Source organism: Bos javanicus, chromosome 1 (assembly GCF_032452875.1).
Source record: "Bos javanicus breed banteng chromosome 1, ARS-OSU_banteng_1.0, whole genome shotgun sequence".
NCBI lineage: Eukaryota > Metazoa > Chordata > Mammalia > Artiodactyla > Bovidae > Bos > Bos javanicus.
In genome coordinates this window covers 53,544,198-53,559,273 of record NC_083868.1, presented here as the reverse complement: position 1 = coordinate 53,559,273, position 15,076 = coordinate 53,544,198, and the positions used below count along the sequence as shown (strand labels likewise).

Genomic DNA, 15,076 nt, shown 5'->3' with positions numbered 1-15,076 from the left:
GGGAAAAAAGGCCAAGAGAGGGAAAAGGGAAAGATGGAAAAGAGGGAGGAGAAAAAGAAGATAAAGAAAAGAGTAGAATAAAAGGAAGAAAGAAGAGAATAGCAAGTGGGAAGAAAAATAAATAAGGAGAGAAAGCAATTGAAAAAGACCAAGAACAAGAAAAAAATTGGAAGAATGGAAGGAAAGAAGAAGTAGCGAAGCAAATTAAACAAAGATGGATGAATGGAAAGACGAAGGAAAGACAAGAGAAAGAAAGAAAGGGGGGATTAAAAAAAATAAAGAAATCCAGGTTAACTTCTTTAGATTAATACTCCATACATGAAGTTGGAGACAAGCAGGATACTGGCCCTAGATAGTTAAGGGGCATATCAAAGGAATAAGTTCAATGAGCCAGACTCTTGCATGTTCCCATAAATAGACAAGCACTAAACTCATTAACTTCAGATGGTCTATTTTCTTTGATTAGCAGCATTTTTTGATGTTCTGATTACCTAGTTTTTGTTGCAAAGACTCCTGTATACCCAGGCACCTCCCTTAGCTCTGTGGAGCAGTCCCTCAGAGCTATCTGAGAGGCTATCTTCTGGGCTTAAGTCCTCAGTAAGTCCACTGAATAAACATAATTCTCAACTTTTAGGTTGTGAGTTTTTTTCAGTTGACAGTACATAAATGTATATGTGTGTAAATGCACATACACATGCAATGACACCTATGTACATGTTTGTATGTGTTTATGTACAAATGTGTGTTTGTGTCTTGACTGTGTCTTGATGCACCTGGGCTCTGTAGCCTCTGGGCAGACTTTCTGTCCCATCAGATACTGTCTTATGGCTTTTCATTGACAAGGAAGGAAGGGAGCCTCATCTATAATCATGCCAAGGTGATGTTTTGAAACTTAAGTCCCATCATGTCACTCTTCTGCTTAAAACCTCCTAATGTCTTCTGAGCACACACAAAGTAAAACCCCACTCCTTCCTGTGGCCACATGGCTGACCTAATATGGTGCCTGCTGCCTGCCTACTCTCAGACTCTGCTTTCTTCTCTGCTTTCTCTTACTTGCTGCACTCCTTCATATCTGGCTTTTCTTTTGATTTCAAAACACATCAAATATTCCTCAGTCAGAGCTGTTGCATTCGCTGCTTACACCTAGAATTTAGAAGATTTGGGGCACATCTACTTTTCCCATGTGGTATCTCCAGTGTCTAGCAGGTTTTCTGGATCATAGTAGATGCTCAACAAATGTTTGCTGGTAAATAAAAGAATATATCAAGAAGATATTATTTTTCTCATTTTTAGATAGGAACACTGAGGCCTGGAGAAATTCTATAATGCACATAAGAATGCACAGCCAAGAGGAGAAGGGAGGGATAAATTACAGGTTTGGGATTAACATATACACACTATTATATATAAAATAGATAGCCAATGGGGACCTATTGTTCAGTGCAGGGAATTATACTCAATGTCTTGTAGTGAATGACCTGTAATGGGAAAGAATCTGAAAAACAAAATGTATATATGTATATATATGTAAATTATATATAAATAAATTGTATATATATGAAATCATATATATGTTATATAAATAACAATTATATATTTATATATATGAAAATTATACATTTATAGATATAAAACTGAATCTCTTTGTACACCTGAAACTAGCACAACATTGTAAATCAGCTACTCTTCAATAAAAAACAAAACAAAACAAAAGAATACGCAGTCAGTGATGAGCAGATCTGAGGCTAGACTCTGGGCCTACTGCCAGTCCTGATGACACTCTGGCTGCCTCTTGACATTAACTGGTGCCATCACACCCCATGTGGAATTTTTTTTTTTTTTTAACTTTGGAGGAAGTAGTTACTTTGGGAGTGATGTGTATAATGAAACCATTGCAGCTGTCTGGCATGTTAAATAGGAAACTGTTCTGTGTTCACTCAGGGCAAGTTCATCAGGATGCACTTTTGTGCCAAAGGCAAGCTGTCATCTGCAGATATCGACATCTGTAAGTAGGCACTGCACTGTCTGATCACTTTTCTTCTAAGTTTTGCAAGAACACCTACATTTGAGTCTTTACTCATGCCTTATTATGCAGATTTGCTTGAAAAATCCCGGGTGATTTTCCAGCAGCCTGGAGAGAGGAACTACCACATATTCTATCAAATTCTGTCTGGAAAAAAAGAACTTCGTGGTAAGTGTATTATTCTGGGGGCTGAGTGTCATTCTAAAACAAGACAGTTGTCAGATTATCAAACCTGGAAAAGTACTGTTTAATGTCTACCAGCCTGTTTAGAGGGACCTCAGTTTATTTATCCTAAAATGTAAGAATTTGAACCAAATATAGACCCAATGTTCTTTAATTTTATATAGGTAGAGAGTGAACGGTAACACTTTTCTTTTTTCAAACACTTTTGGAGGTGGGTAGGATGCCCAGCAGAGGTAAATGAATGTGTGTGTGTATGCGTATGTGCACACATGTATGTGTGTGTGTATAAAAAGCATTAGATAATTTAAGGCCTTAAATGATTAAAATCACTTATCACTTAAGTGGGTAGTAGAGACGAGGCCAGAGGTGGGAGACATTACTATGATGTGTAGTGGTCAATGTGAGTTCTATATAGAAGGGAGGATTTGGGTTGGGATATAAAAAATGGGAATGGGGTTTAACCAGAGTGATGAATGGAGGGCATTTCTGGTAGCAGGAATAGTGTACACAATGTCAGGAAAAGTCAAGGCAAAATCAGGGAACAGAGACAGCAGGTGAACTATAGGAAAGTGTTTTCATAGAAGACTAGTAGAGATCTTATTTGGATGGTTTCTAAACTCAGGAAGTGGAGGGGGTGTTGTGTGCATGTGTGTGAGTAAGTGTGTGGGGTGTGGTGTTTTGTGGAGGAGGATGGGGTAATGGAAGGTCATGATCTGTTGATGGCAGTGGCAGTTAAGCTGGTATGATAGGCCTCTGGCCTCACACCAGAGGCCAGAAAAGTCTTAGCAATGATTGAACATAGAAAAGAGAATGACGAGTCAAAAATACTCCCAAATTCAGTAATTTGACTAGGATAAAAGAAATGCCATGAATGGAAATAGAAAAGTAACTTATAGGGTAAGAGAATGAATTTCATGTATTCATTCAACAAATATTTATTGTGGGGTCACTATGTATGCACTGCTTCTTAAAGGATAGGTGATAGGGAAGTAAACAGGGCCCACAGGTCCTGGCCCTCATGAGCTTACATTCTAGTATGGAAGACAGTAACAAATAAGTAAACAAAAAATATATAATTTCAGACAATGGTAGGTCTATAGAGAAAAATAAAGTGGATGAGGGGATGGAGTGAATTAGGAGTTGGTAGGGCAATGAAAGTTTATATTTTATTTAATTTTGTGTCTTGCGGGGGCACACACTGTGGCTTGCAGTTCTCTGACCAGGGACTGAAACTGGGCCACATGGCAGTGAAAGCCTGGAATCCCCGCAGGTGGTTATATTTTAGATAGAAGAGCAGGGGAGATCTCTGTAAGGAGGCAATGTTTTGGGAATTCCCTGGCAGTCCAATGGTTAAGACTCTCACTGCTGTGGCCTGGATTTGGTTCCTAGTAGGGGAATGTGAGAGTTGGACTGTGAAGAAAGCTGAGCGCTGAAGAATTGATGCTTTTGAACTATGGTGTTGGAGAAGACTCTTGAGAGTCCTTTGGACTGCAAGGAGATCCAACCAGTCCGTCCTAAAGGAGATCAGTCATGGGTGTTCTTTGGAAGGACTGATGCTAAAGCTGAAACTCCAGTACTTTGGCCACCTCATGCAAAGAGTTGACTCATTGGAAAAGACTCTGATGCTGGGAGAGACTAGGGGCAGGAGAAGAAGGGGATGATAGAGGATGAGATGGCTGGATGGCATCACCGACTCGATGGACGTGAGTTTGAGTGAACTCCAGGAGATGGTCATGGACAGGGAGGCCTGGTGTGCTGTGATTCATGGGGTCACAGAGAGTCAGACACGACTGAGCGACTGAACTGAACTGAACTGAGGGAAACTAAGATCTGGTAAGCTGTGCAGTGAAGCCAGAGGGTGGGGGCAGGGGGTGGGAAAGAAGGCTGTGCTTTTCCAGACACTTGAATGAGGGAACAAGTAGGCAAAGACTTCCAGGAAAAAACTTCCTGAGGGAAGAAACAGTGAGTGCAAAGGCCCTGAGGCAGGAATGCATTTGGTTTAGTCTTGGAATAGTATAACGGCCATTGCTGGGGGCAGAGTGGGGCAATGGAGTGGGTAATGTAGGGGCAGACAGGTAGGGCCAGCCCAAGCAGCACCTCGCATGGCATGGCAGAGAGTTTATGTCTCCGGTGCTATGGAAAGTCATTGGAAGGGAAGAATGACAAGCTGATTGGGTTTCAAAGGTATTACATCTGGCACTGAGGACAACGGTGCTCCCACAGGAGTGACTGTGGGATGATTGGAGATCCAGGTGAACAAACTGATGGGGAACAATCCCCTCAGACTGTCCTGCTTAGATGAAGTATGGTATGCATCCAGCAGGGTTTTAACTACCTGGTCTCTAACTCCTAAGTGCCCTCAGCAAATAGAGAAAGCTCTACAAACTGGACAGCTATATTTTGCCATAGGTGCAGTTGGTGGTATGAAAACAGCAGCTGTTCTCCTTACTGTCTTCCCTCCATCTCAACCTGAAACAGACTTTTTTTTTTTAGTTTTCCTTTGAGTAGCTCTGCCAGATGACACTCATTTCTATGCAGTGCAGAGCAGCTAACATGTAGGGTCCAGTGTGGGTACAGCAGTGACTGCAAGATCTTTTGGAGCATCTCTGTTTACTAATAGAACTGTCTGAAGACCCTGGGCTGCTATGGAAAATTCCTATCATGAATTCATGAGCTCATGTACTTTGTTGAGTCTGTGGACCGTTGAGATTGATTAGTGTATAAAGGCTGACATCTGGTGGTTCAGGTTGAGTACTGTTGGTTCACTTGTTTATGACACCAATGATCATTCTTTGGAATATTTTAAAATGTTAAACTGTTTGTACTCATCGCTGCCAAAGAAGAGCTTCTGAGTATCCTGAGGAGCGACACAAGAGGGCAGAGCTTAGCATGTGAGGATTGTGTCCAAATTTCCTAAAATAGGAGCATTTGTGTATGACAAGCAAATCAGGTGTGGAAAATGACAGCAGAGGGTGGAGGCTCTGTGGGAACAGTAGCTCATCCCACAGAAGGAGCCAAGGAAATGGAGTGATGTGTCATCCAATGAGCCAGCCCCATTTTAGCCTCTACTTGGCCTGGAAGATTCCTTCTCCTCCTTTTTTTTATCAGTTAATCCTGATTCTAGTTCCAGGCACAGCTAAAACTTACTCCCCCAGTTCCCTTAGATATGACTCCTTAAAATTCTTCAGTTTTTTTTTTTTTAATGTGAACCATTTTCAAAAACTTTATTGAATTTGCTATAGTCTGCTTCTGTTTTATGTTTTGGTTTTTGGTCTCCAGGCATGTAGGTTTTTAGCTCCCCTAACAGGGATCGAATCCCTGCCCCCTGCATTGGAAGGGGAAGTCTTAACCACCAGACCACTAGAGAAGTCCCAAAATCCTTTAGTTCTTAATGCCATCTATATACCATTTACCTACCTTTTATCTTCCTTTATCTAACTGTAAAAGTTAATACCACTTATCTTCCTTTTTCTCTTCTTTGATTTTTTTCTTTATATTTATTTATTGTGCCCACTCTTTCTATTCAACTGGTGTGTAAACTCCAGAAGGAGAGGTCAGGAAACAAACCTTTGCCTCTTGGAATCCTTGACACGTTGCCTAATGCCCTGAGAATTCCGTAAAGCGTGTGACAGTACTACACAGTAGTGGCAGCCAAGAGCTGCCCTTGATCTGTCTACTGGGACCCCGAGTGCCTATGGAGAAGGGAATAGTCAGCATCTGGGCCTGTTTTGGAGCTTATTCAATTCACCCTCTTTACCCATTAGATCTCTCTTGAAGATCTCTATCTTCACTCCCTTTCCCCCTACTGGTTATTAAGGGGTGCAAGGTATCTGAATGCTTCCCAACTCCAGAGAATGCTATTCAAATCAGAAGCTATGTGAATGACTCTCTCTGGAGCTGGGCAGTGCACGACCTCTTCAGCTGTACATAGCAGCCCTGAGGAACAGGTAATGATGGATGATGTGACATAGAGGCAGTAGCCACAGAACTCTATTCCTAAGATGATAAACTTCTTTGGGCCCACTGTCAGTTTCACTGTTTTTCATAGAAAACACAATCTTGGAGAACATTCAGCCATTCTGAAAGTAAAATGTAATGTTAGGATGACATGTGAAACAATGCCTTGTATGATAAAACACTCACTCTTAATGGGTTCTGCTGCTGCTGCTAAGTCGCTTCAGTCATGTCTGACTCTGTACGACCCCATAGACGGCAGCCCACCAGGCTCGTCCGTCCCTGTGATTCTCCAGGCAAGAACACTGGAGTGGGTTGCCATTTCCTTCTCCAATGCATGAAAGTGAAAAGTGAAAGTGAAGTCGCTCAGTTGTGTCCGACTCTTAGCGACCCCATGGACTGCAGTCCACCAGGCTCCTCTGTCCATGGGATTTCCCAGGCAAGAGTACTGGAGTGGGGTGCCCTTAATGGGTTCTAGGCATCTCCAACTGGACAGTGGGCTCTAGAAATGAACTCTTGACACCTATACTTTTTGAAAGTGTAAAGCAATTAACTTTTACAGTTAGCATCCTCTCATCCATTCTCTCTCTGCTCCCCACCTCACCTCCCTCCCACCCCTATCCTCCACATGCCCACAGCCTGGTCAACAATCTTCTATATGGGCCCTTTCTGGCCTAGACAGTCTCTCTGACTCAATAGTGTCTCATGAAATGCATATACTTTTTTTCATTCTCTCAAGGCCATTTCTCATGGTAGAAATGAAATTAATTAAATAAAGGAATCCCTGTTTACATGAAACTCTTCTGAGAAAACCTCAATCCAATTAAAATTTATTGCTCCTTGAAAAGAAGTTTTGATAAGGCCCAGTGGGGAAGATGTTTGAGCTAAAGGCCTTTTTGGGTTCCTCAGACACTCTTGCTTCTCTAGAGCAGCCACCTCCTGCCGAGGGCAGCTGCCCCAGGGAATGGTTACACCAGTGCAGCAGCCATATTTCTGGTTGTAAGGAGATAGAAGAAAAGTCCATTGGATGTGCTAAATGACTTCTAGAAATGATGCTTCTAGAAGAGGGGAAATTGAGGGAGAATTCACATGTAGCACTTGGGCCCAACATTCTGGCTTATTACCAGCCCCCTCCTGAATCTTGACTCTTTCCTCCACCTGGTCCTCCAGTCCTCAAGCACACAGTGTTCTTGCTCTCTGCTCCGTCTCCCTCTGTGCATGTCCAGTGTTGAGCTTGCACAGAAGAAAGACCCTCCTTCTGTCTATGACAAAGGAGGAAATGGAGTCCTGTCATAGTACTCACACAGGTTGGAGCAGTGGGTGGCATAGTCTAGCAGAAGCACTAGAGACTATGTTCTAAATTCAGTTTATCGTTAAATTGACTCTGGCAATTAGTATGCCTTTCTAGCCATTTATTTTCCTTATATTTAACGTGGAGAAAACAATGTCAGATAGAGCACATTTGATCATCATGACTAGGACAAAAAGATAAAAAATGATATAATAAACATGAGTTAAAAAAATTCTGTAAAAGGTGAATCTAGAATGATCTAAAAGGTAATTTTGGCAGAGCAATCTTGGAACGTAGATTTTGTTTTTAATGTCAGCCAACTAAAACATGCCTCCACCCTAAAGTACAGCATTTTCTGTACAGTTTAGGTATGTGATTCCTCTAGCCTCCTTGAGGGAAAGGACTGTTTCAGTTTTGTATCCTTTCCTCCTCCCATAGCATATGCCTACAGTAGAGAAAATAGGTTAAGTAAATGCTTTGATTTGAAAGACATGGAGATGATGTCTGCATTTGAGCTGGGTGAAGGGACAAGGCATTGTGGCACCCAGGTGTCTGGCCTGGGTGTGTTGGTGACATTCACTTGCATGAGGAGCCACAGAAGAATAGCTTCAGGGCAGACACAGTAAACATCATTGATTCAATTGCGGTAATGCTGGGTTTGAGCTACTTGTGGCCATTCACCTTGAAATGTCTAACAGGAAGTGGGAGATCTAGGTCTGGAGCTCAGAAAATATAGATTTGAGGGTCATCAGTAAAGTCATGAATGAATCTCGCATAAAATACAGAGAGAGCATACATCTTGATAGCATACAGTCAGGACAGTATTTGATACCCTTGATGACTCCCTCTTCCTGAAAATCTTCCCCCTTGGCCTCCAATGTACTCCCCTCTTTTATTTCTCTCCTAAACCTCTGGGCATTGCTTAGCAGGTTTCTCTCTTTTATCCAGCACATGAATTTAGAGGGCCCTGGGGCTCAGTCCTTGGCTTTGTCTTGTGGTGATAGATCGTCTAGACTGACAGCTTTAAAGATCATTTCTATCTGATGACTTGCAAAGTTTGATCCTAAGTCTAGACTTTTCTTTAGCATTCCAGACTCACAGATTACAGACTTTAATGTCTCCACTTGGATGTTTAATAGGCGTCTCAAACTTCACATGCCTACAACCTAGTTCCTAAACTCCACCTCACCAGACCTATTCCCACCAGTGTTTAGTAGCTCATCTGAAGCCATCTCCATCCTTCTGCTTGCCTGGGCACAAACCCTTGGAGTTATCCTTGATCAGAATTTTCTTCCACATTATTCTCATTTGTTTCATCAGCAAATCCTGTTGACTCTACTCCATTCAAAATCCAAGCTCTGGCTACTTCTTACCACGTCTGCTGTTACCCCAAAGTCAAGTACCAATTTTTCCCTCATGAATTAACTCTCTCTTGTTATCCCTGATTCCACCCTCTCCCTCTGTCTTTAACCACAGCCACAGTAAATTAAAAACAAAAAAATCAGATGATGTCACTCTTCTGCTCAAAAACCTCTTGTGGCTTCCTATCTCACGTAGAGCAGAAATGCCCGAATCCTCACCGTGGCCTGTGAGGCACTGTAATCTGGCCCCTGGATGCTTCTTGGACCTCATGGACTACTCTTTCTTTTACCAACCTTAGCCACTTGAAATTCCAGGCAAGCACCCCACCTCAAGGCCTTTTCATTTGCTTTTTTTCTTTTTAGCAATTTCTTCCCGTACTTACTTATGACTCTCTCCTGTAACTCTCTTTACGCAAATGTCACCTTATGGAGGCCTTCTCTGATCACTGGGTTAAAAATGGAAACTCTGCATATCCAAGACTTTTTATTCCTTTTCCCTTTTATTTTTCTCCTTAGCACTTACTACTGTTTTACATGTCATATTTTTACTCATTTACTTTTAATTCTGTTTTCTGTTGGAATATAAGCTTTATGAGGGCAGGAATGACTTTTTTTTTCACTGATGTATCCATAAAACTTACAATAATTCCTGGCATATTTACTGGATCTCCAATAGATATTGATATAAAGTGAGGCATGAGGAATAATATAAGGAGATTCCTGAGAAGTATTAACGTTTAAAGGACATTTAAATCTCCATGGAAATAAATACTTTAAAAATTATTATGAATTATATTTCTATTTAAAATATATATTATACTTGGATTCAGCCTGATTTCTTTTGGGTTAGCCCTGTTACTTTCATCAAATAGCTTTACTGAAGTATCACTGACCTAAGTGTAAACATTGACGTGTGTATCTATGAGGTGAAACCATCATCACAATTGAGATAATGCATATATCCATTCAAAATTTTCCAATCTCTTGAAATCCCTCCCTCCTGCCCCTTCTCACTCCTTCAAGCCCTCCTCTCCAAACCCAGTCCCTAGGCAACCACTAATGTGCTTTGTCAGGACAAATGAGTTAATGTTTCCAGAATTTTATAAGATGGAATCCTGCAGTGGATACTCTTTTGTCTGGCTTATTTCACTCAGCAAATTATTTTGAGATGCTTCCATGCTGTAGCACATGTGCGTAGTGCATTCTTTTGTTTGCTGAGGAATAATTAATGATGAACATTTGGATTGTTTCCAAATAGAGCATTTGGAACATTCACATAGTCCAATTTCTTTGTTTCTAACTTCAGGATAATAGAACTTCACTTCATTGAGTGCTAAACAGAAAGCTCAGATGGGCTCTATAAAGCTTCACTGGGAGCGAGTGTCAGGCTTTAAGAGGTTAATGTGATTTGGCCAAGTTGACTGCAGACATGTTGCTGATGGCCTGCCTTGGCTTCAGCCTGCATTATGTTTCCTGACTAAGTGAATCATGTCAGGAGTCTTAGACATATCAGAGGTGCAGCAGTGAACACACTAGCTGATTTATGGATCCCGTGAAAGACAGACTCAGCCTCCTAACAGGGAGGACATGATGTGACAGGGTTATACTGCTAATGTTCCCTGGGTTTTGACCCCAGTTTCTGCCTGCTGCCTAGCTTTTGAAGCTCAGGCATGTTATAATTTTACAAACCATTTTTTTTGTTGTTGTTGTTGTTGTTGTTTTTCTCTGGCCCTCAGCCACATATCTAGGCCAAATTCCTGTTTGCAAAGTTTTGCCAACATGCATTATCTGTTTTTTTTTTTTCTCTCACACCAATTCAAGTGGCTGCAATTGAATCTGCTTTCCGATTTGGCCTGTCTGGTCTTCTCTTGGGAGGCATTAGAACATGACTGACAAGTTAATAGAGGGCAGAAATTGATTGCAGAGGTTTGGGTGTAGAATATGGATTTTATTTTGGCTTGTTTACAAGTATGCTGTAAGCCGTAAGAGTAAACTGTGAATATTGGTCAATTATTTTCTGAAGCCTTGTGGATTTCTGTAAGCTGTTTAACTGATGGTTTTCCCACTGCAGATGTGTGCCTGGTGTCTGAAAATCCCTCTGACTTTCACTTTTGCTCTCATGGAACAGTTGCTGTGGAGAGCTTGGATGATGCCGAAGAACTGCTGGCCACGGATGTAAGGCTTGTTAGTTATCAGAGCAAAGTCTGGTAATGACAATGAGACATGGAAGAAAGCATCTTAGATCTCCTCTCTTCCGAAGGGTCCTGGAGAAGTGACCTTCCTTCCCCGAGGGGTGGAGAGTGGAAGGTGCCCCTATAAGACTGCTTCTGTCCAGAGTTTTATACTTATTTATTTTGTCAGTATAGTAACTTTGATACATATAGAAAAGTAGGAAGATGCTTCAATGCAATGATAACCACTGTTTTCATTCTTTTATTTTTTTTCTCTTCAGGATTGCTGTTATGTGGTTGTTTTGGTGTTTTTTTTAATCAAGGATCATAATCATTCTACATACGCTATTTGATATATCGTTTGCTTTTTGATTAATGTTTAGCATTTCCAGTGTTATTACAAACTCTTCATAAACATTTAATGGATACTTAATATTTTATCAGACATTTGTTCTATAGTTTATTTAACCATTCTCCTATTGTTAGACTCAAGGTTGAGGGTTTGTTTTCCTACTATGGTGAATATCTTTGTAGGTGAGTACATTCCTGTATATCAGATTCATCTTATGCTAGATTTCTAAATGGTAGGATTATGAAATTTTTATAGTCTCTCGATACATATTCTAAATTAACTACTAGAAGGATTACCAATTTCCACCCTCCTGGAGTGTGTGAGAACACACTTCTTACCATGTGCAGTGGCTTCCTAGGATGCTGTTCTTTGGTGACATAGTTCTTCTTTTCTTAAATACTTCCTTTTGCCAGTCGTCAAAATGAATCTGGAATAAATATGGGAGAACATATGGGATCCCAGAAATAAGCAACCCATCAGATATGGTGCTACTTTATCCCATAACCATGAAAGGCAAAATAATTGAGCTCATATAGCCAGTTAATGATAGATTATTGGAAGGGAGAAGAGAGGAACAGGAGAGAAGGCATCTGAGGAGAGTTCTAAAACTACTGAGTTAAACATCAAATCATATGCCTTCCTAATTCTCTTTTAAAGAGATGAAGAGGCTACAGGTGACCAAGAGCCAACAGGGCGCTTTCAAACCAATTTGCATCAGTTTGAACAGAACTGTCACACTTCAGGGCTGTGGTGATCCATCTCCTTCCCTCCGGCAGGCAGCCCATGGCCCACAAGTGGAGGGAGGTGTGATAACAGAGGAGGTGAGGTGCTTACTGAAGCCATTAGGAAAATGAGTACTTGGCCATCTGCTTCTCTTTCTACAGCAAGCCATGGACATCTTGGGCTTTCTCCCTGATGAGAAGTACGGATCTTATAAACTCGCTGGAGCCATCCTGCACTTTGGAAACATGAAATTTAAGCAGAAACCCAGAGAAGAGCAAGTGGAAGCAGATGGCACAGAAAGTAAGGATTACTTTTGAAAACAGGGCATGCAGGTGCCTCGAATCCCTGACCCTAGGCCTACTCCCTTTCCTTGCAGTTAGCCTCACCTCTTGGTTTTTAGGAAATGTTGAAATTAATCAGTGATCTCCCTCAATTGATGCCCCCCAAATATTATATCTTTCAGTCATCATTTCTTTGTAGAGTCCTTGTATCTCAGAATAAGACACATTCCTTAATTAATTATTGATGACGCCAGTAAATTTGCTAAACTTGGGTGATAATAGGATTGACTAAGATACAGTGTGCCTTCAGCATGTAGACTCTGGAGAAAAACAGAAAAAGGAGCAAATCACTATGAGATGCGTAAAGCAACATAATGAAGGTGTGAACAAAGATTTTTAGAATTCTAAAGCTGGAGCGTTCACTAAGTTCAAAACAAAATGGCTTCTTTTCCCTTTGCTCTTTATTCACATTATAAAAATTTATAGTCATGCCTACTTATCAAAAAAATCTATAGTGAGTGATCTGTCTAGAATGATCATTAAAATAGAAAATCACAATTATGAAAAGAAGGAATAATAGTCATAATGACTTCATTTAATAAAATTCCTGGCATCTGAAACAAAAAGAAAAAAGAACATTCATTCAAATCTTTCAACAAATATTTTTTTAAAATTTTGTATTTTCAATTGTGGTAAAATATACACAACATAAAATCTTACCCATTTTTAAGTGTTCATATCAGTGGCATTAAGTGCTTTTACATTGTTGTGCAACCACCATCGCAGTTAATCTCCAGAACTTTTTGTCATCCAAACTGAAACTCTGTATAAAGCAATAACTCCCTATTACTCCCTTCCCCTAACCCCTAGAAAGCATTAGTTTACTTTCTGCCTCTATGAATTTGACTATTATGCATACTTTATATAAATGGAATCATATGATGTTTGTCCTTTTGTGTCTGGTCTATTTCACTTAGCATAATGTTTTCAGAACATATTGCAGTAAGTGTCAGAATTCCATTCCCTTTTAAAGGCTAAATAATATTCCATCACATGTATATTCTACTTTTTGTTTACCTGTTCATTTGCAGACACATGAGTTGCTTCTACTTTTCACTACTGAGTAATGCTGCTGTTAACACTAGTGTTCACATATCTGTTTGAGCCTGTGCATTTATTCTTTTTTGTCTATACCCAGAAGTAGAATTGCTGGATTAAATGATGATTCTATATTTAATCTTTTGAGGAACCTCCATACTCTTTCTCTATGGTGGCGGCACCATTTCACATTCCCACCAGTGATGCACAAGGGTTCCAGTTTTTCTACATCCTCACCAACACTTGTTTTCTGTTTTTTTGATAAGAGCCATCTGTATGGGCATGGTGGTATCTCAGTTGTGCTTTTATTTTCATTTCCCTAATGATTAGTGATGTTGAGTATCTTTCATGGACTTATTAGACATTTGTATATCTTCTTTGGAGAGCTATCTATTCAATTCCTTTGCCTGTTTTTGCATTGGGTTGTTTGTTTTTCTATTGTTTCACAAATAGTTTTTGAGGCCAGTCTGTGCAAGGACTGTACCTGGTGCTAGAGATATACCTGTGAACAAGATATCATCTCTGTCTTGACTGTCTAGTGTGGGAGATAGACAATATATACATAAATGGACAAATACATGCATGAAATCAGAATGAAAAAGCAGAATCAAAGAATAAAGAATAATAGGAATTGAAGGTTTGTTGATAGGGTGGTCAAAAAGTCCCCTTAGAGAAGAGGACACTGGAGCTCAGATGAGAATACAGTGGGAGAAGGTACTCCGTTGCTGCTGTTCAGTCACTCAGTTGTGTCAATTGTTAGTACAATATATACATTGTACCAACATATTAACATATACTTTCCTGGTCTCTTGTTGCCTTTTTTTGTTATTTTTGTCATTGTTGTTGGTTTTTTGCTTTTTCCATGCTTTGAAACAAAGTTTTAAAAATTATTTTTATTACAAAAGCAGGATATAATTATTAAGCAGAAGATACAGATAAGCAAATGAAGCAAGTCATCTTATCCAATCTCCCTGGTGGTTCCTTGTCAGCTTTTTTGCTGGTGTGTCCTCATTGTCCTTACTTCTAACTGCTCCAGAACTGCTGGTCTCGACTCTTGACACTTTTCTTTGCTCATTTTTTAGCTGATTATCTCAAACTCAACTTGTATAGAACTGAATTCTCCACCTCTTCGTAACCCCTGCTACCAACTCTTCATTTTTCAGTCTTCTTACTAAATGTCAACTGGACTCTCCCAGTTGCCCAGACTCAAATCATGGGTAGCTTAGAGTCATCCTGACCTCCTCTCTTTTTCATTGTCTCTACCTTTAAACATACGTAAAACTTACAACCATCCGCAGCTATCATGTTCACTGCCACCACCTAGCCTAAGCCTCCATTTCTTACCAGACAATCCAGAGAGCCTCCTTCCTGATCTCCCCACCTCCACCCTCACCCCATTACTGTGCACAGAGCAGCCAGCAATGACCCTTTCACAGTATAAGCCATTCCATATCCCCTCCTCTCACAGATGGCTCCCATCTTACTCAAAATAAGCTCAGAATCCTCAGTATAGCCTCCTTGTCTTCTCTGATGTCTCTCCAAATCTCTCTCTAATCCCATCTCCCTATTGTGACTGATAATATGAAATTTATATTTGGTCTTTGTCCTAGTTTATGGCACAGAGCTCCTAATTTGGAAT

General features: G+C 40.4%; 1 protein-coding gene across 1 annotated transcript in view; it reads left to right on the top strand.

Moving 5' to 3' along the window:
• Positions 1-15,076, top strand: part of MYH15 (myosin heavy chain 15) — a 157,648-nt gene that overhangs the window by 21,956 nt on the left and 120,616 nt on the right. The window contains exons 8-11 of the mRNA XM_061425934.1: positions 1,942-2,005; positions 2,096-2,191; positions 10,884-10,987; positions 12,220-12,358. Coding sequence (XP_061281918.1) covers positions 1,942-2,005; positions 2,096-2,191; positions 10,884-10,987; positions 12,220-12,358 — 403 coding nt within the window. The remainder of the gene's footprint in view (positions 1-1,941; positions 2,006-2,095; positions 2,192-10,883; positions 10,988-12,219; positions 12,359-15,076) is intronic.